The sequence below is a fragment of the Micrasema longulum genome, unplaced genomic scaffold, assembly GCF_059751315.1.
Source record: "Micrasema longulum isolate JH-2025_06_02 unplaced genomic scaffold, ASM5975131v1 h1tg000224l, whole genome shotgun sequence".
Classification (NCBI taxonomy): Eukaryota; Metazoa; Arthropoda; class Insecta; order Trichoptera; family Brachycentridae; genus Micrasema; species Micrasema longulum.
The window spans coordinates 706,608-729,536 of NW_028277429.1; the positions used below are offsets into that span (position 1 = coordinate 706,608).

Genomic DNA, 22,929 nt, shown 5'->3' on the forward strand with positions numbered 1-22,929 from the left:
CCTAAGTGATCAAATAAATAATAATCTAAAATTTACGATTATTATGTACGTGCTTTGTTGGTAAAATTTATAATGTCTTGATTTCACAAATGTATATAAATATGTAATTGATGTAAAATATTTATTCCTTTTGTTATAAACTATACATTGGTAATCTCAAATGATACACGGAAATGTGTAAATTAAATATTTATTTTTTAGAAATGCCTCGAATAAATAACACATTAGTTCTGTAGTCATGTAGCGAACGTCTATCGTAGATTCAGAAATTGCGGAGTCTTTTTGAAAGCTAAATATAATGATACATAATCGAGGTTTTAGTACAGCTTAGAAAACAGTTGGCACAGTCCCAGGCTTTTAGATTTAAAATTTAATAATTGCCGAAGTTTTTTGTTTTTGGGAATCAATTCAATTTGAAGAACTACAGCTTGCCCACCACATACCGCACACCGCATCTGAGGACATAAGTCTCCTTGGCGGTGCCCACATACACGGAAAAATTGCCCCTTGCCGAACGAGAAAAGCTGTAATCTGGTAGCCTTAGCATCCTTGTGCCGAAAGAAGGTGATGACCATACATAATATGCACTTTATTGGATTGAGAAAAGAGAAGAGTTAATTCTTCACTGCGTGAGGAACTACAGTTGCAATGCAGTCGTTGTATACACAGCTTAAATGAATCACAGATCAAATGATATTATTCTTTGAGCACCAGTCTAGATTTCTCTTTTTTCCATTTCATTACAAATTATATATATATTATTATTAATAATACACTAGCAGCTATTACGACTCGGTTTGTCAGGAAGTTCTTCCCGGGGTTGGATGAGAAAGAGGCAGTGTTTAGTTTCAATGAATGACCTCTCAGATGGCGGTTTCCATTCATAGTAAACATTGATCTCAACTTGGGTACATTATATTGCTCAGTTAAGATCGATCGAGTCACCACGCTGCCTCCGCTCTTCCAGTGAACTTAACCCGAACTCCCTTAAGCGGTCCTCGTATGATTTATTTCTTTGAGAAACTACAATTTTAGTTGCTCTTCTCTGGACTTTCTTCAACAACTCTGTCTTTTTTAAAATAGGGACTCCAGATTTGGTAGGCATACTCCAGGAGTGGACGAACATATTTTATAAATTTTGAGGAACAAATCTTGGGTGATGTGAGCGAATATTTTCCTTCTTAAGTTATAACAGCGAACGGGTGCGTTTGTTTGCCAATTTTGATTATATGTGCTTTCCATTTAAGATCACAGGTAATCACAACTCTTGAGATCATTTTGTGACGTTACTGCTTGCACTTGAATGTTTCATGACAAATTTCAATAATAAAAAAACACGTCACTTGAGAAAAAGCCGTCTTCCCTGTCCAGGAAATATTGAAATAAAACCCAGGTAATTAATGAATATAAGTTTCAAGGTTAAGGTCTCTTGTTTTAAAAACTGTCCCCTCAACTCAAAACGAAAAATATTTATTTTCTAATGTTAACTGTTTTAACTCTTAAACATTAGTTCGTCTCACCATCTCATTATCAGGTCTATCTACAGGTCTGGGACGTGCAAAAAATATGATTCACAAATAGTTTATTATGCATACATTATGGACACATCTTCGTTTATCTAAAAGTTAGTTTAGGAAAAGTTAGGTAAGATAAAATATAATAATTTAGTTATGAACATCTGAAAATAGATTGTGAATGCATAATTGTTTGCCATTTTATTTATATTTTATATTCTAATATTATTACTGTTGCATTATAAAAATGTTTTTGGAAAAATATTTGTTTTGTTTTTTATTTTAGTCAAATAAAATGATTTTTTATTCCCTTACCTATAATTTTGAAAAGATACATTTTTTCAAAAGCAGTAAGTCATTATCATTTTATTTCTAAGCCCTAATTCAAGCATATGGCATCCACAAACACCCAGTCTCAAGCAACTCCTGCGCATCCTCCAATATCCTGTGATTCAGAAATGAACTGTTAGCAATGGACGCCCGGAACTAGAGATCCTGATGCCAAGCAATGCAGGCAAGCGTGGTCGAGGCTCTTGGGTGCGTCCAAAGTGCATGAAGACCCTTTTGAATAAGTATTTTATGACAACCCTGTCAGAGGAATCAAGGCCTTCATAACATAGACGTAGACGCAGAATTACGCTGTTAACCTTTATCTTGGCGGAACAAACAAATATTATTTTACACATAAAAAGCCTGCCACCTGTGTTTACGGCCTTTGAAGGGAATAATGGAATCTAAAGGATGGCAATAGTAGCCACCCCTCCCCCCCCCCCGGCCAAGATATTTGGATTGATAATGAATCTAACGATTTTTACTTGTGGCAACACTGGATCCGCCAACAATATTATTGTTTTATGGCCAAACAGAACCAAACCATTTTTATCTATGACAAAACAAGGAAACTTACATTTATGCCACATCGATTCTCCTACATTCCATACTGCATTAAGAATTAAAAGGCCTGTGAAATGCAGTATGATTGTACCTGTGTTAAAACAAGCACATTTTTATACATCAATTTATTGAAAATCTATACATAAACTTTATACACACTATTAAATACATATTTACAGATTAGTACGACAATATTCACCCCCTAAACTTAAAATACTAACATTATGTACATACTTTTATATAATTATTTTCATTTCCAAGAACCTCTATACTTTTCTGAAATAAAGTAATAATAATAATAATAATGTTTCACAAATATAAATTATATTTATGTAATCATAAATATGTACAAATAAGTGTTACATTATGATTAAATTAAATTAGAATAAACACAATTGGAATCATTAAGATTAGTGCAACCAGAAATTCGTAACAATATATTTACACAGGTCGCAGCGCAAGAGCTTTATAGTCCTTAAAATGTAGCTTGATTAAAATGACAGAAGTCGGCAAAAGTGATGACATAACTTTGTAGTAACGTCTAAGGAGTGGTATATATTGGCACACAAAAAATCATTAGTATCTGGCATGTTAATTTATTTTTTTAATACGATGCTTGACATATAAATTAACATAATTATAAAAAATCAGCTTTAAAAAAAATAAACCTAATTATTAATGACATTTTTACAGGGTTGCATCAAATTGATCAATGTAATTCGATCTAATAAAAAAATAATTCATTTGATATTGTTCATGAAAAAAAGTATAAAATGTCTTATTTTTGGTGAATAATTGTCTTAAACACACTACAATAGGCTTGTTTTTGCGTTTTTATATCAATTTTCGGAAACAGAGTTTCATGTTTGCATGAAAAAACTGATAAAATCGATTTGATCGGTACATGGTCAGTGATCAGTACTTTCCATCACTAGTAACATTAGTCTGACAGCTGTGATTTTAATCGAGCTATATTTTAAGGACTATAGCACTGACCCTCATCTACAAGAAAGCAACCCAAAATCCAATTATAAATGTTTTCTTTTAAAAATATTATATTAATGATGTTAGAAACGTTACAAGTTTGATTCGTGGGTAATTGCTTTTCTTGCCTTCATTATCTAACGGGCTTCGTCATGATCAAACTGAACGCTGCGAAGAGAAATACCGTTGAGTCTGATGAGGAAATGCTTTGATTACACTGCGACCGAAAAATAGAGCATATAAAATGTCGCATTTGTAAATACAATATAATCTATTAAACAAGTAAATAATTGGATATTTTTTATGTACATTTTTCACAATTTTAAAGCGTGTAAATTAATGACACTGACAGCTAGTGGTTCTGGCAATGGAGAAATATGACCTAAGTACATTTGTATATCTCTTTCTCACGTGAATGCATGCATGTGCATAGTGATTTGCTATCTCTATTTTGAATTTTTTAAGGAAATATGACGAGTCGTTATTTTCAACATGCGCCAACAATAAATATGAGATGTGACTACTGAGAGAATAACGCGTCTGTTTACTATACATCAGTGCTAACATTGTATGATGCAACGTCCCAAGGGTTGCTCAGAAAGTGACATTTGATAAAAATCAGGTTCATCAATAAATAACTCATGTAAAATGTTACAGGCGAGCAAAAAGAAGAATAAAAACCTTATTTGTGAGACACTGGGTTAATATATTTATAAAATATGGTTTCAATTAATGTAAAATATATTTTTAGATACAATCACAAAAATGTCTACATTAATTTTTAAAAAAACTTTGTTTCTTGAATGTACAAAAACGATCTTGTTGCAGCTATTGTCACATTTGGACTGATTTTTTTGCCTGCCGTTTTGAATATTCCATTATATAGAATTCATTCAGGAGAAACGTAGCAGCGGACACAGGGAGACACAAACAGACCCATGACCATAGACACCCTCTTTACGACCATCGAATGGCTCATCCGAGACTGGGATCGAGAAGGAGTTTCCTCAAAGTCACAAAGTGTTCGGTCACGTCCTTCACTAGGGCCCAAAAAACTCTTTTTTTCGCTACAAAATGAATGACCAGAATCTGATACGAACATCGAATGTTAAGGATCTGGGCGTTAGATTTGTGAGCACTCTGACATTTCATGAACACATAGAGACAATCAGTGGTAATGTATTGAAGATGTTAGGATTTGTTCTGCGTACTGCCAGGCTTTTCGAAAATACCCGCGTACTGAGAACTCTTTACAACTCCTTGGTGCGAAGTAGACTCGACAGTGGCTCGATGATTTGGGGGCCACATGAACTGAAGTACTCTCTTATGATAGAGAAAATTCAAAAGAAGTTTCTGAGATATCTCTACATGAGAGAGTGCGGGTATTATCCTCGGCTCTACCCGACCGAGTTTCTCCAGGGTATGCTCGGCTACAACAGTTTAGAGACTAGAAGGAATGTGTATTTGACTACACATTTTTATCGATTGTTGCGCGGTATGATCGATAATTCTGAAATTGTGATGAGCATTGGTTTGTATGTTCCTGATAATTACCTAAGACAGCGTCAGCATAGATTGTTTTATATTCTGATATTCAGGACCAACCTGCCTATGGTTATGCCTGTTGGAAGGGCTACCGCTATGCTGAAAAACATCGCTCTGGATATTGATCTGTTCCATGTATCCGAAGGAGTTTTCTGGAGCAGTATTCTTCTACTACTTTGACATAAATGTGTCTTTCGTGTATTTTTTTTTCTTTTTTATAATATGTACGTATTGAATATATTTTTGTAATGTATATGTTATATTTAAAATAAATTAATTGAATTGAATTGAACTGACTCGGAGACCTCTGCAGAAAAACGCAGAGAGGATCTGCGGAGAGAGGAACTCGGCGATAGGTTCTGGATAATGCCATCCGAAAGCACAAACACCGCCCACAGTTTGGACTTCCCTACGTGGAAAGTTCTCAATAGACTAAGGGTAGGGCTGTCTAGGAGCAAATGCAATCAACAGAGGTGGGGTTTTCTGGAGGGAGATGACATGAACTGCGATTGTGGAGAGGTGCAGGATGATCCTCACCTGCTGCGGTGCCCACAAATGCAGTTAACTTGTGATGATAATGATTTGAGGATGGCCACTGACAAGGCGATATATGTCGCTGCGCACTGGAGTGGCAAGGTCTGAAGTCCCGGCCCGATAAGTAAGGAGAAAAAAAAATTAATGAGCCAGTTTTAGAAGTGTACCCTTCAAATAAGAGATATCAACATTGGTAAAAATACCGTTGTCATTATGAAATTGGAATACAGTCCTTGTCTACAAAAATTTGGACAAACTCAAAATATTGTTGGAGATCTAGCCCCTATTTATATACATTTTAAATGAAGATTTTTTAGTATGATTTTTTTTAATACAGATGGGAGCTAGATTACCACACATCCTGCATCTACAAAACGCGTACATTATACGAATTTACCGAGTATACAACAACATAAAAAGTGCAGAAAATTAAACATTAAAACTCCTAATACGTCGCTCCGTATCCAGAATATGTTTACGTGAGTAAGCATCTCTGTTAAATTCACTTTATTCACTTCGCTGTCTTGAAGAGTTGAATTTATTAATACACAAAATTGATTATAGTTCATCCGTAGCATTCCACATGATTTCGAAGAACCAAAGCAGTCCGACTAATGTGATTATTAACCACAAAGCCAACTCAAAATTCAAATAGTAAGCGAAATCTTGTTGGCTCGACTCCGAATCCGAGAATTCCTCTTCAATATCAGCCGCTTCGAATTGTCCAACCAACTCGCCATTTCGGTTAAGGGTTAAGTCCAGATTATTATTATTATTAACATTATCCGAATATCAATCTTCCCAGTCACCATTACCCCACGCGTCATTGTCTGTTTTAGAGTCGTCATTTTCGACGGGTGCAAACGATAATTTATTACTAATAGTTTTTACCGCGTCAATATCATTATTTAACACATCACTAAGGTTGATTTGCGATATTGTCGGCTGCGCGATTTCAAACACATTTTGTTTTTCGATCACGGGTTCCATATCGAGGAAGAAATCAAATTCGTCCTTTTTCGCTGAGCTTGATTTGGAATTGAATTTCTGATTTTTGATGTCGAGTTCGGTGATGTCCGCTAGCTTTTTAGTTTTGGCTTCCAATGCCGCTTTTTGGAGGTAAAAGGCATCGGATCTACTACTTATGTTCAAGTTTTCAATTGTGTCAAATTCTGAATTATTTTCGTTTATTTCTTTTTCTTCAGTTTCCCAATCGCTCCATTGTTCCTCGTTGGCGTCGACATTACTTACTTTTTGTATAATTTCACTATCTAAATCTTCCCCACCATCTGGCGATGGTCGTTCGTGTAAAAATAATACGTTTTCCATTTCTATATCAACATTTTCAAATGCTCGTTCACTGTGCACCATATCGATAATTGGAATATTTTTAGATGCGAGTTCTTTAACGTCAATGTGTTTCTCCATCGGATCATTTGGGCTTTCTATCTGCACGTCGTAAGGATGTTTCTGTTTCGATTTGACGATTTCTTTTTTAATTTTATTTCTGTTGTGTTGAAGCGGACGGCCATCTGCGAATAATTTGGATCTTTTTCCGCCTATGACTGCGGAGGCTCCGAGAATTGGAACTAGGTCTGCCAAGCAGTACAGCGTCATGGAGACCAATAAGTCGCTGGTGTCTTTAATACCGAGCAAAAGCTGTAATAAAAATAGAATAAATTTAAACTGGAACACAAACCGACAAGATGAAACTTATGTATATATTATTGTATAATTAACTACTACTACTACCATTACGCCATTTCTCCGTAGGGGTAGGCAGAGAGAATAGACCGCCACGTATGTCTATCCTGGCATATATTCCTAGCTTCTTCCACATTCATACATCTTGTCATACCTGCCCTTCGGTTCTGTCTGCTTTTGACATGACCAGACTTAAGATTTAGGTTTATCTGATCATGCCACGTCTTCCTTGGTCGTCCTTGTCTCACGTTACCGTTCATTTTCGCCATATATACTTGTTTTGCCATTCTTTCGTCGTCCATTCGGTCTACGTGACCAAACCATCTCAGAGACCCTTTCTTAATCTTATCAATTATACTTGACTCAGATTTACACTCTCGCCTGATTTCATCATTCGTAACCCTGTCATACATTGATTTCCCACACATTCGTCTAAAAGATCGCATTTCAAGCGCGTTCACCCGGCGTTCATCCTTCCTCTGCCAGCTCCATGTTTTACTTCCATACATAAGTGTTAGGACTAAAACTCTGTTGTGCACTGCCAGTTTAGCTTCGATTGACATACTTTTATTAGCAATTACTGTGCTAAGTGCGCCGTTCATTTTGTTGCCCGCATTCACTCTCCTTTCCAACATCTTTTTGTGCTCTTCCATTTTTTGAAAACATACTTCCCAGATACACAAATTCTTCTACTTGCTCGAGACATTCGTTGTTTACATTTATTATGCAGTCAGTAACCTCACTATCCCTTTCAAATACCATCACTTTTGACTTACTTTCGTTCATCGCCAATTCGCTCTCCAGGCATACATCATACATTCCAGAGACTATCTGTTGCAAATTAGGTTAATTATCTAGGTTTAGCTAAATAATTTAATATATTTTCTTGTGGTTACCTTATTTCAATTTATACCCCAGGGAACACCTATGTACAAAGAAGATTCAGTAGTAATAAGAGAGTAAAATAAATATGCATAATGGATCAACAATTGAGTTGTTTCAACCATAGCTTGAATTAAAGGGTTTTAAAGTATTTTATTACACGGATACAATTTCGACATACCTCTGGTAAAACATGCGATGTTAAATCTTCTTTACTAAATGCAGATGAAAATCCAGTAAAATGCTTCAACAGCAGGAGTCGAACCTAAAAAACACATTCAAATTTAAATTTTGATAAAATTTCATTTTGTCTACCCCAGTAAATTGACTGTTTTTATTTATTGACGGTTCAATGAACCTTTAACAAAATTTTACTAACCACAATGAAAAATTACAACAAAAAAAAACCAAAATGTAAACATTAGCAAAAAGTATTAATAAAAATTATGTGCAAGATTTGTAACAAATATTTAACTACACAATAAAAAGGTAAATTAAACAAAATATACAAAAACAACTTTGAATATGTAATCAAATGTAATGTAATCCACCTGGTTCAAGAAGACTTATATATTATAGATATTTTCAGGCGTTACCTATTATGTGGGTGAAATAATTCAATCAAATGAATCTCACCCGCAACAATAAAAGTTTCAGCTCTTTAACTTTAACAGATGGAAGAGTCGAAGGAATATAAATGTTCAAATATAAGCATAATGGTGCATGTTACACAGTGTGTAAAGTGGCTACTTAAACCAGCCAATGACAGGTCATAAGCCCTGTGGATGCCTTGACTTACATATTCCCTTCTGTGAAATGTTCTTCATGTTGTTGAATCGGGTTGTGGTCCCGTGGCTAGTGTCTCGGACTCACGGCTCAAAAGTCCGTGGTTCGAATCCCACTCTACCCCAACTTGATTCCCATTTTCTAATAGTGAGTTATTTACAACTCGTTGAAAATGGCCCTCAAAATTAAATATTTGGGTAAATTATAAGATAGCAAATACTTCTTCTTAATAAAAAAAATGTAATGAAGTAAAATAAATAATTTCTCAAAAGGATATCAGAATGTAGTAATACCTAATTAGTAATTGAGGGTACTACTTGCAAACCCGGCAAAATCCAGAATCTAAAAAAAGTGAGATATTAATTGAAACTTATTCAGAATACATTTTTTTACAATAATTATAACATTGTCAGTTAAAAATACGGCTTTGTTTGTAAGAACTTGACTTTTAAATAATCGGGGTTGTTGCAAACATGGCAACCTCTGCTTGAGTATTGTAAAGTTGGAATGTATAAAATTAAATTTATTATATCACCACTGTTTCTTGACATTAGCATGCTTATGTCATCACTGGTTACGTATAAAATATTAACTGATTATCATAAAAAAATGAAATTTGAAAAAAAAGTTAAAGTTAAGTATTGTATCAGTTTTTTGTGATTTGATCAAATAAAGAAAGATGGATTTTGCAGGGTTTGCAAATAGTACCCTCCAATTAGTAATAAATACTTGAAAGGGAATAAAAAAAATGAGATGTTTGGGATGTTTTGAGAAACAACAGAGTAGCTTACTTTATCTTCATAGTAAATTGTTTTTTATTTATAAATTCCCCTAAGACTTTTATATCATGGTTTATGCAAATACTGTATATTATACAAATAGAAAGACTACAAAAAAATATTACAAGAGAGATCAAATTTCCCATATTGTCATAGAATGTGCTGGAATGGCGGTGGCACCTTTTCCAAGTTTTAAAAGTTCAATGTTTAGGCCAAGGAAAGGAGTCAAAATAAGTAATTTGTTATATCGAGAGAATTGGACAAAACCGTGGAATGGTCTATGAACATTTGTTTTAAATGGAGTAATACTAATTTATGTTAAGAACCGAATACTTAATTTGCTTTCTAAAATAAAGGATTATATACTTGCCTGTACATCTCGTACTCGAAACATTTTTAACAGCTGAGGAGTTATATGCTCTTTAAAAACATTCAAAGAGAACAATCCAGAGACTTCTGAAGAGTCGGCATCTGAAAGAAAGTTAATAAGTACGACTTTATGGATTATAATTCAGTACTAAAATGCTTTCAAAACGGGGTACATTGGACTTGTTTTTTACAACATATAATATTGATGTTTTTGGTAGATATTTTTTTTATAAAACTAAATTTAAATTTAAATAGGTGCGAAGATTTTCACGGTCACTGTTATCAATATGTTTCTTTTTTGGGTGATACCGTGTGCGTTGGATTTGTTCCGACGTTTCGGCTACCATTGCAGGAGCCATCTTCAGGGTAAACTGAGTGTTTTATTTAAAAAAGTGTGTTTAAAAACTACAAGTAATTTGGACCGTGCCGCAGTCGGCGGTAGGCACATTTCTATTCGTTTTTGTAGTATGCTGTGCTGGGAACCATGTTGAGTTTAATTTAAACCCGTCATCTTTGTTTATGTTATTTGGGTGTCTGTTATTTGATTGTAACAAATACCATAACAATATAATTTAGATCCTTTCCAAGTAAGATAAGTTGTTTTTTGTTTTGTACACCATTTTGTGAAAAGGCCCTAAATTATATTGTTATGGTATTTGTTACAATCAATATAGTGTAAAGTTTCCGCAAACCAAGTTTCGTAAAATTTCCATTGAAAATAAACGTAAAAATTGCATTTTTCAATAAAAAAATATAAAATCTACGAATAATTAGTTTCATATTTTTGTTTAGAATCACCTTAAATGTAAACTTGTAAAAAAAATATTTAAGTTGAAAATGTTGTAAACAATCATAAAATTACTAGTGTTTAAGATGCCTACTTAAGGGAAAGTGCTCGTTGGCACAAGTAATAAGTAATTTAGTGTATAATATTAAAATAAAAATTTGCCCTAATTATATTAAAAATAATTGATAACACAAATAAAAGCTACCAGAGTTCAAAAGGCTATGAAAATCTTTAAAAAAATCATGGTTCTTACCTGATTTTGGCACTAAAATATGTGGTAAAAGTTTTTCTCTCGCCGTAGAGTCCAGTAAAACTAATCTGGAAAGCAACGGTCCACTCAATTGTTTGGCCACAACTCCTTCATTGAAGGACCGCAGTTTCTCCAGCAGTCCCGAGAAGAATTCTGATTTCTCTGTCTCCGACTTAACAGGCAGAACCATCAGGAATTCGTGGACGGAAATGAACTCGTGGTGGAAGAAACTGTGCTTCAGGAGTGCGGAGAAAGTCACTCGGTGGCTGGCTTTGGGGTTCTGGAGACCTTGCTGACAGAATTCTTTGAATTCATCCCAGTGGGGAATATCTTCTAAAATAAAATAAATTTAATGATAATTTGAGAATGCATTTTTAGAAGCAAATTTATTCAATAACGGTTCAAAAAACCTTTTATAAAATTGTATTACAAAAACTATAATTACAACATTGAACAAATTACAATGTAAGATGATACGAAAACGACACACACAATACGCAGGGTGTGAAGACAAGAGCGAAATTGTATCAAGATGACATTCTAGAGAAGGTTGTTAAGCCTCTCAATAGCAAAATGTTTAATTCGAGACATTGTATCTTCCAGCAAGATTCTGCTCTAGCTCCAAAATCTACCCAGCAATGGCTGGAAAATCACATACCGGAGTTTATTAGATCTGAAGATTGGCTTTCCTGAAGCCCAGATTTAAATCCGCTGGACTACAAATTGCGATCAGTGTTAGAGACCATGGTCTTTAGCAGACGACATCCAAATTTGGAGAGCTTGAAACGGTGTTTGAAAAATGCAGTGGCCATTTTTCCCATGGATGTCGTGCGTGCCATTGTCATTGACGATTGGCATATGCATGTGTGCATTTAGTGGAATATGCATGTTGGACTAGTAATAAAAAACTTTTGTAAAATGAATTGCTTTTTTATAATAAAAACTGACTAGGTAGGTAGATTACATTGGCAATCATTTAGTTTAATTTTAGGCAAACCGGTTAGCATATCAATTTTAATTAAGTGATTTTACACAATAAATATGTAGAAATAATTTAATATGGAAAACCACAAAGCTTGTGCCGCAAATATTTATTCAAAATATTTATATCATATCATGAATTTATTATTATGCCCTGACCAAAGAACATATTCATTTAAATTGAGTGATTTCTCACTAAATAAATCATTAGTTAAATGATTATAATATATGTTTCATATCATTAATTGTAGTGCTTTCGCACTTATAGATTACGCAGACAGGGTATAGTCTAAACTTATAACCGAGTTACACAGTTTAAACCCTAGGGAGGGTCCGATGTCTTGCAGGGTACCCGCTGGCACAGCGCGGGTTTAAACTGTGCAACTCGGTTATAAGCTTAGACTATATCCTGTCTGCGTAATCTATAAGTGCGAAAGCACTACAATTAATGATATGAATATGCATTCATTGATAACAATTAATGCAAAAAATGTAAATGTAACTGAATTTTAAAAAAATATTGACATACAATATTTTTTTCTACTACGCATTTAAATACTGGATTTACCCTTGAGAGATTTATCAAGTTAGATAAATATCTTAACAGAAGTCCACTACGCTGAAAAGGAATAATTTATAACTAAGAAATCAGTGAACGTCTATTGTGATTAATCTCTTTATCTCGATTTTTATAAATATAATTATGAAATGTTTAGTATTAAAATAATCATTTTATTCTCGGATAAAAAAGTGTTATTGACATTCGCACATCGGTTTAATAAATAAATAACAAGACATTGAGCGCAATTTTTTGTTGAAGAGACATATGGTTCCGTAACATTATTTTCTACAAAGGGTGGAATACTAATTCTGTTGGCTTTTGTATAAGTTATTCATTGGACAACGCTGCTTCGGTACATCTAAAAGAACAATGCTAGCTTAAAGATGTCTTAAGCTTAGATCAGTTCCATGTAAAGCAATAGTCATTATGCCTATACGCAACTAGCGTAGCTCACTAAATTCGGTGAATGCCTATTTGTGGACGCAGGCTCTACGGCGTGAAATGCTCTCTCAGCAGAAATGCGACGAAGAAACTGTGAGAGTCGAGCGATTTTTTGGAAAAAACTTATGTCAAAATCAACTGTTTAACACATAAAATTAAGAATAGTCCAGAAGGAGTAGAATCATATTTGAATACATCGGACTGTGTCCAAAAAACCCCCCACTTTCGCCGCGCACATGCGTGAAGTCACTGTGTAATGTTGCCAGATCGCGAAAAATATAATCATAACATAAATGTAAGATTTTATTGTTAAAAAAAAAGCAATTTGTTGATTTTTCTAAAATTTTATTGTACACCCGGAAACATTGATTGACACAACAGAGTATATAAGTAAAGGGACATTTAATAAGAGTAATTTAACTTATGAACTTTGAAATAAAAAAATAAAACAAATTTCATTTTACATATAGCGGATATTTTTATGTCATGTACAATAATATTTTATGTTTTTAAGACAATGTCCACCACGGCGTTATTTAATCCAAAAGGTCCGATTTTCGTTAGTTCTCTCATTAGATGAGCAAAATAGCGTAAAATTTTTTACTACCCTGGCAACACTAAAAAAATGTCCATTTTGTTTTCATTGACAATCTGACAGATGGAAAAATAATTCCATTTTTAGATAATGCATTTGCTACTTACACGTGCATTTGCTACTTACACATGAAATGTGGTCCCATCCTATTTCTTTAAGATCCCAGCAGTATTTCTACACTTGATGGCATAGTTTAATTCAAATCGGGAGTTACGTACTAAGCGACGTCTACAAAGAAACTAATGGGTCAAAACATAAAACTACTTGTTTAAGAGTAGTTAAGTTGCCTTCTGTTTAATGCGCGTATGCGATTTCTGGACTATTCTTAATTCTATGGTTTAACGTTAAGTTTTACTTAAATTTTAATAGTACTAATACTATTTTTTTTGTCTAGTTTAAAGATCGTATTCATCTTACTTCATGACAAAAAGACTTGACTTATTAACTCCATGTGTCAATGTAATATTTAAAGTAATCACTGTTAAAATAAAGTAGGATAGATTTCATTAGTTAAGTATACCTTGACAAAGAATCTTGTATAGCTTTGAAACCGCTCGGTAGAAAAGACAAAAAATGAGTGGTTAAAAACAAAGCTGTTTTAGTTTTAATACTGTTTACACACATTTACACTTTTGCTAAGCGCTCATGAGGCAAACAAAAATGGCATGCGGTGTTTTGATTTTAAAAAAAAATAATAATACTAGGTAATATTTGTAAGGTAACGTTTTTTATCGTTCGGGAGTGGCATACTTTTGATTGACAACAAAAAGAAAAAATATATATAAAATAAAAAAGAAATTATTGATACTTTAAAAAGTAAGTTGACAAAACAGATATTACAGCCGTATTTTAATATATACAATAAATAAAATATTTTAACAATATTGTAAATTACAAAAAAATATGTTTTAAGATGTCTGGCTGGGATTGATTTTTTTCTTTTCATCAAATACCTTTATTCCTTCCTTTGAAAACTTCATTCGCAAGAGTCCCAAATGCAAACTGGTCAACTGTGGTTAGATCGTCTGAGGAATCCTCATTTGGGTCTATTCCTTTGTCATATCTGGAATATGAAAAATAACTAACATAAAGACATATACCTGTATCAAGTATTTTTCTTTTTTTAATATTTGGGCGACCGAGTATTCACCAAAATCTCTATTTACACGGGGAATACGTTTCACACGCGTAAAAAAAGCATTCTAGAAAATAGCAATGGTGGATAGGTTTTCTTGCATAAAAATCATTTCAAGATATAAAAAAAAAAAGTGAATAAATATTTTATTTGAATTTTATTTAAAAAATTTAATGAGACAACAAATTGATGTAAAAAATCATTACAAAGATTATTTTCTATCGCCCTTGCCATGCACATACCTCTCTGGGCCTAGTAAGGAAAGGAGCGATTTAAGAAATTGCAAAAACGAATGCTATAATTGTATTAAGCACTACTGTACATTCACGGAGACTGGACCGCTGGGCACGTGCAAACCACGAGCCCACTGCGTGACATCGCATGACTGGCCCATTTCACACCACGCCAAAAATCTCCACGGCATGATAAAATACAATACGAACGGTGGATTGATATTTATTGTTTTACAATTATTTACTTATTTAATGCCTGGCAAACACAATAACCTGTACACCATGAGACCGACTAATCTCCAGTCGATTTTCTTTTGCAGGAATTTTTACCTGAGAGGACTCACTAAATTTAAATAATGATTTTAATAAAATTATCATTAAAATCTCTTTTAAGTTTTACTATATTATTTGGATCGGATTGTGGTCCCGTGGCTAGTTTTGCGGACTTACGGATCAGAGGTCCTAAGTTTGAACCCCACTCTACCCCAACATGATTTCCATTTTCTAATAGTGAGTTATTTACAACTCGTTGAAAATGGTCACCAAAATTTTAATATCTAGGTAAATTATAAAATCGCTAATATTTCACTTTGAAAAAAAAAAAAATACTAACCGAGGCGTTTTTATAAAAGGCATTAACTATAGTTTTTTTTTTTAAACAATTTTTTTTAATACTATCAAATTTAAATAGGTGCTAACGAATCTAATAAATGTCAATCCAGTATAATTTTACCGTGCAGTTTAGATAAGGATGATATGTGTGAAATAGACTATTCTCCGCCGGGTATCACGCGCCTGGTTTGTTTATTTGAAAGTTCTTGTAGCAATGAACAGACTTTAGACAACATATTATTTTTGTTTATTCAATTAATTTTTTATTTTTAAAAATAAAATGAAATATTTGCGTTTTTATGATGTACCCAAATATTTCAATATTGGGGCCATTTTTAACGAGTTGTGAAAAACACACTATTAGAAAATGAGAATCAAGTTGGGATAAAGGGTGGTTCGAACCTCGGACCTCTGATCCATGAGTCTCCAACACTAGTCATGGGACTACAACCCGATTTAAATTTGAATTATTAACATATTTTTTATTTGTTTTTGGTCAGACTGTAATAAATTGCTAGCGGCAATAAGTTCGCCATTTAACCAACACAAGTTAGGTAAACAACAGCTACAGTGTAGGTGCTTGAAAAAAAACACAAACCTTAATTTTTTAGTCTGTTTAAGGAAGCTAGCAGACATTTCTGAAAATGACTTCACAAACTCCAAACCACCGAGTTTCCAGGATCCATCTGACAGCACATAGATGGAGCTGATGCCAACATTGTTATGAGACAAAGAAGCCTATAAAAAAAGCCTATGGTAATAAAAATAGTATTTATATAAAAATGGATTCTAATATATAGTTGGATAATTTATAAAGCGCCATTTTTGTGAAAATCACCTCAAGGGCGCTGTACAATTAATAAATATCCCAGTACGTCTTGCAGCTAAAGAGCGCATGGACGGTTGCGATTCTAGTTCCTCGTTTTCAATTAAGATCAATCAAAAATTATAACAAATAGGAGCTAGATTACAGGACGTCTTGCAGCTACAGAGCGCATAGACATTTAGAAATTTAGCCCCCATTTACACATTTTAAAAATTGACAATTAAATTTAGTGTATTAAAAAATAATAATAATATGAATAATAAAAAGGAGTAAAATTACAACACGCCTTGCAGCTACTAAGCGCATAGACGATTGGAATTTTAGACCCCGTTTACAAAATTAAGGTATTTTAAAGTTGATATATTAAAGCTAGATAACCAATCATCGTGCAGCTACAAAGCGCATGGACGAGAGGAATTCCAGCAAAGTTAAAACAATATCAATAAATTTATAAAAAAATAGAGTATAGTAGTAAATTGGTCAAGTGTTCATGCCAAGAAGTAAGCAATAAAAAACAAAATAAATCAAACACTGTTTCAACTCCATGGTTAACAAAGGGAGATAGATGTCCGAAGAGAAGCTTTTGTAGACAGTAGGTAGATATCGTCGCCATGTGGCCCGCTGGCTGGTAAATAGTTTCTGGAAACGCACGTGTGTAGTACTATTATGCCTTTTGTTGCAATGACTTGGTGTCCATTTTGGTCCGTATTATTTCGTTTTATGAGACGCAATATCACGTTTTTTTAAAACAATTTTAAAGAAATAAGGGTCTTTGAAATACTGTCGATATTTCCCCACTGGATTCTGTTATCTTAAAAATGTAATGGAGGCTTTTTATTCCCAGTTTTACAGAACAGTAATCACACAGCATTTGAGTGAAAAGATGGATCAAAATTAGGATGTGCTCTAAAATTTAGCATTCGCACACAACGTCATAACCAATTTTTACTCAATATTTTGTGATCAGATTTCTACTCTGTATAATAAATACGCCACTAACCCCAGTTTTTATGATGTACAGCTGTTGATTTCTCAAATAAAAGAACAAAACATTATAAATATCAATATTTCGGCATTTACTTTTAGAAATAACACAACAAACACAAAATATATAAAACACTTTGTATTTTACGCCAAACCACATTTAACATCAATTTTATATGTTCGCTCTGCCAGGAATCAAACCTGAGACGTCAAGAATGGTAGACGAACTATTACACAAGTTGGACTTATCTCCACTCGATTTTTTATTCACTAAAAAACACTTATTCAGGGAAACGAATTTTCCTTCTGATGAGTAAATCCGAATACCCGAAACTTGCATTCTCAATAATTTTCAACTTGTGTGTGGCGTAAAAATAGCGCTTTTATTCAATATTTCAAATTACATTTGTATGAAGAAAGTCAAGAGCCTGTGCAATCTGGTTAAGGCCAATGCACACTTGGAGTGGATCTTGCGAGGGCAACACTTTGGCTAGTGGCTGGACGGGTTCCGTAGCCAAGTACTGAACTCCCCGCTGTTGCCAGTGCCAAACATAACGCAGTATCGAAGGATGGCGATATTTCATCAGGCTCTGAAATGTAGAAAAATAAACATAAAAGTATTTATTTGATCAATTGGATACTCACTAACGTTCTACTCCCTACCAATATCCTAACTATTCTGTCCCCTCCCAATAAACCTGTATACAAAATTTTGTGTCAATACTCGTGATTGATGTAATTAAATTGTAGATAGTGTTATATTAGATACTAATGTACACCAGACCATTGTTTTATGCAGTAAAAACATTCCACGCAATAATTGTGAAAAAAAAAGTAAATTAAAATTGATTAACCCTAAAACTGCTTGCATATGTGGAGAGACTGGAAACTCTCGGTCTCACAATGCTGCAGGAGCGGCGAGAAAGGGGTGACCTGATACAGACAAGCAAGATACTCAACAGTCACTTTAGCTGCCCAAATTTGAATCCCATGTTCAAGCTTAAACAAGATGCTCGTCTTCGAGGCCACAGTCTCAGGCTGGAGAAAACGAGATTCAATTTAAATCCACGGAAGCATTTCCTGAGCAATAGGGTTGTTGATGGTTGGAATAAGCTGCCACAAGAGCTGATCTGAGTCTCAATGGGTTCAAAAATGGACTAGATTGTTTTTGGAAAAGTTAAAGTGCACCAACAACTAACTTTCGTTTAAATAGATTTAAGAATGCTCGCTTAAAATTTAAAATAATAATAATATAAATTTAAAGGAATAATGGTGGATAGGTCCATTTTAAAATCAATTTAAAATATAAACATTCTAAATCAGCGGCGCAATCACAAATAATTACCGACGTGCTTAAAAACGTGCTAAGCATTTGAGCGATCACAATGAACAATAATGAACATTCAACAATGTTTGAGTATGTCCAAATGCTTGCAGACTGACTGGATTTCCTCCCCAGGGAGTTATTCTTATTTAAATTTATTGCAACAAAAAGCACACAGTGTGTATAGTGGCAACTTAAACCAGCCAATGACAGGTGAATGCCTAGACTTCCATATTCCCTTCTCAATAATGTTTTCCCTCTCTGTTGAAATAAATTTAATAATGAACATGCTTAAGTTATTGCGGTTTATTGCAACGATCGTGTCGGTTTGTTTTTTGTTTTCCTCGTAAATAAATACATTTCACTGCCAAAAAAATCGGTATTTATTATTAAAAATAATACAATATATTGCATTTGCAAAATAGTAAAGAGTATCTAATACAAAAGAGTGAAAATTAAATATCAATTACTATGGCGACCGCTTTTCTTGACATTTCGCTTGCCAACCACCGGCTAAATGCAATAAATAGCATAATAAATAATGAATAAATAAATCAAAATAGCGGTTTTGGAATATTTTCCATATTAACAATGGTGAAATACAAATATGTGATTGCGCAGCAGAATTATACATCGCGAAATGTAAATATTTCGACATTTAATATTAGGTGTTTGCGGATATTCCATTGTGATCACGAATATGATAAACTTTTAATTTGATTATTAATTAAAACTAATGTCTGAGCACCCGATGACAAACTATTATTGAATAGTTTATCGGGACAAAATATATTTTACTACTTTGTTTTCTTTATAATGTATTGATATTGTAATAGTGTGTATATTTTACTACTTTGTTTTCTTTATAATGTATTAATATTGTAATAGTGTGTATATTTTACTACTTTGTTTTCTTTAAAATGTATTAATATTGTAATAGTGTGTATATTTTACTACTTTGTTTTCTTTATAATGTATTAATATTGTAATAGTGTGTATATTTTACAACTTTGTTTTCTTTAAAATGTATTAATATTGTAATAGTGTGTATATTTTACTACTTTGTTTTCTTTATAATGTATTAATATTGTAATAGTGTGTATATTTTACTACTTTGTTTTCTTTATAATGTATTAATATTGTAATAGTGTGTATATTTTACAACTTTGTTTTCTTTAAAATGTATTAATATTGTAATAGTGTGTATATTTTACTACTTTGTTTTCTTTATAATGTATTAATATTGTAATAGTGTGTATATTTTTTTGGATAAAGACTCTATGAAAAAAAAAACCATGGTAAGAAAATATTATCACGTCGCTTATTAGCACGGCAATAGTAATTTGCGATTGAGCTATAGCATTAACATTTTGTGATTGAGCTATAGCATTAACATTTTGACTATTTAAATCTCGTTAGAGCACCTGATTCCTTCCTTATTTTTTACATTATTTAAGGTCAAATGCCAACTGGCCTGTGACCAGAGTTGTCAACTTCCATCAAGCTGAAATCGGTAGATTCAGAAAAATAAATCAGTAGATTCGTTATCAGATGAAACAGTTAATTATTGGATAGTGAATTTTTTTAAACTGTCACTAAACTTGTGACGAGCCATGCTGCCAAAAACTGTTATTACTGTTCCAAAAACTGTTTTTCGCTAGAATTACCATCGAATTTGGAAGATTGCTCCCAAAATCGGAAGATTTACCGAAAAATCAGTAAAGTTCGCAACGCTGCCTGTGACATAATTCTTCTTCTTTATTCCCTTTCCCGACCTAATGGTGCATAGGGCGCTGCATTAGTACACCAATTGCAGCATATCTTGATCATTTTTCTTACATGAAGGTAAGATGATCAGTCTTACGCTTCAGGAATTATGAAATATTAAAGCGTAAAAACACCTAATTAAATGAATATTTCATATCAAGATTTACCATGGCAAGAATTGAACCCGAGACCTCTTGCAGGCAAATGCACTGACCACTTCACCACAAGGCCGTGACATAATTAATATGTTTAAATTTATGTATTTTATAATTATAATTGTTATTTTTTTGTATTGATTTACCATACAAATAAAAAAAACTCCCTTTGAAACCCAATGTATATTAAAAAAATACGTAACAATAACTAATAAGGGAAAAAAACAATAACTACCAATAAGGAAAAATTACAAATAATTATCTCATACCAAACAGCCAGATTTAATTCAGGTTTCAGAGGGTTAACGGCTTGCTCACTGCATATGGCATCTGAGGACTTAAGTCTCCTCCACGGTGTTCAAATACAAGGAAAAATTTATTGTTGCCGAACAAGAAAAGCTGCCCGATGGAGCTTTCTGTAATCTGGTAGCCATGGCATCTTTGTGTTGAAAGAAGGTAATCCAGAAGTACATAATATGTACTTTATTGGATTGAGGAAAAGAGAGAAGTGAATTCATCACTGATTAGGATTAAATTTATTAGACATGATCAATTTGCAGAAATTATTACAAAATTTTTAAAAGCATTGAAATTCTTTTTGAAAGCCACCAGACCTGTATGTCCGACAGGACCTATAACAGGGCCACGGATAGTAGCAAGAATTCCATTATATTTGTATAGAGAGCGAAAGGGACAAGACTATAGGACGTGTCCAGAAGATTTATTAAAGTTATTATTAGAAAGATGTCCCATTATTTATCAACATGAAAACAAAATAACTTTTACTTTTTCCTTTTATTGCTCATGCTTTCATTTAGCATTGAAAAAGTGACAATATTAAATTTGTTTACTAAATTGCAAATCAACATATTGATTGCGAATTCAACAAATCGAAATGTTATTATTAAGTTGAACGAATGTGTTTAATTGAAAAACCAGTGTAATGTTCGATTATACATATATCGAATAAAAAACCGTGAAATCTTTAGACCCATAAAAAAATACTTTGAATTTATGACGTCCTCTAATTTGTAAAAAATGTTGCAATATATTGCTGACAGATTTAAGTATTAACAGTCTCCGTAAAATATAATAATATATTCGCTTACAATTGCACATTTTTCCAGCGGGGTGTGGGTAGACCACAATGATCCTAAAACAACGATTTCACTTTTGAAAACTGAAATGGACCCATAACCCTTCAGATTAAAAAAGTAGCCAGAGTCGTTGACAGTCGCATGGTAATGGGCCCAAAAGTCAGTTATTTCAATTGCCTTTTCGTTCACTTCCAGTCCACTTAAATGAGAGGAATCATTTCCCATTTTTGTCAATTTTAAAACGAGTAAAAATTACAAAACTGACAGATACACATCCCAAACCCAAACGTTTCGTTTCAAGGATGAAAACCATAGAAAAAAGACAAATATTGACAATTGCCTGTCAGATAGTTACTTTTTCCTCTTCTTCGTTTTTTCATGGCCTTTTCACATCTCAACTCGAGTGTTCTGGCCAGTGTCGAGTATTTTTGTTTTTTTTTTTTTACACATGTGTTAGTAATATAATATATACAAGTTAGTATGTTAGTATTTAATATAATATATACATAAAATAATATGACATATTTACAGCTTTACACAATTTATAACTATATATTTACACAAGATTTTAAATACATATTTATTTGGTGGGGACAAGAAAGCTATTATCTGAATAGGGAATGGGATATTAATATCAGAGAGATCGAGTCAATTATTTATGGGGCATTAAAAAAAACATGGTTTAAATCTTCCTCATCAAGCTGACATTCGCAAATGGCAGAGTCCCGGAAATGGATTCGATTCTGAACAAATGAGAACTATTGCAGCAGTGCCTAGCGCGCATTCTGCATATGGAGAATGTCTCAAACTTAGGTATATTTAAAATCAAAAAAGGGCAAAACATTTTTCTCGATCTTGATCTCAATGATTTAATCGCATCATTTTTTGTTCAGCTCTAAATTTTACTCCTTCTCACATTTAGTTCTCCGTAAAGTAAAAAATGCGTATTACAAGCTGGCACTTTCATTCGCTTCTTCGATTTAAAGAAAAAGTTTTTCATATTTTTTCCACAGTGATTCATTTTACTTATAAGGAGTAAATTTTCACATTCAAGTTTGGAGTCGTTCAGTTTTTTGTAATGCTTATTTTTAATACTAGATGTGTTCTGATTTACCGTAGATAATGAAAGTATGAAGGAAACTAGTAACACCTATTATTAGAGAGGGGTAAGTTTTTTTTAAAGGCATGC

At 33.2% G+C, this 22,929-nt stretch overlaps 1 protein-coding gene across 1 annotated transcript; it reads right to left on the bottom strand.

The window, feature by feature from the left end:
• Positions 1–4,077: 4,077 nt before the first annotated feature.
• On the bottom strand, positions 4,078–22,059 carry LOC148283543 (protein-associating with the carboxyl-terminal domain of ezrin). Its single transcript, XM_088243672.1, has 8 exons — positions 21,753–22,059; positions 17,802–17,987; positions 16,186–16,325; positions 14,561–14,670; positions 11,032–11,361; positions 9,993–10,093; positions 8,239–8,322; positions 4,078–7,130 (listed from the first exon to the last, which is right to left on the bottom strand). The coding sequence occupies exons 1-8, from the start codon at positions 21,963–21,965 to the stop codon at positions 6,264–6,266; spliced, it is 2,031 nt and encodes a 676-aa protein (XP_088099798.1). The 5' UTR covers positions 21,966–22,059; the 3' UTR covers positions 4,078–6,263.
• Positions 22,060–22,929: the final 870 nt, after the last annotated feature.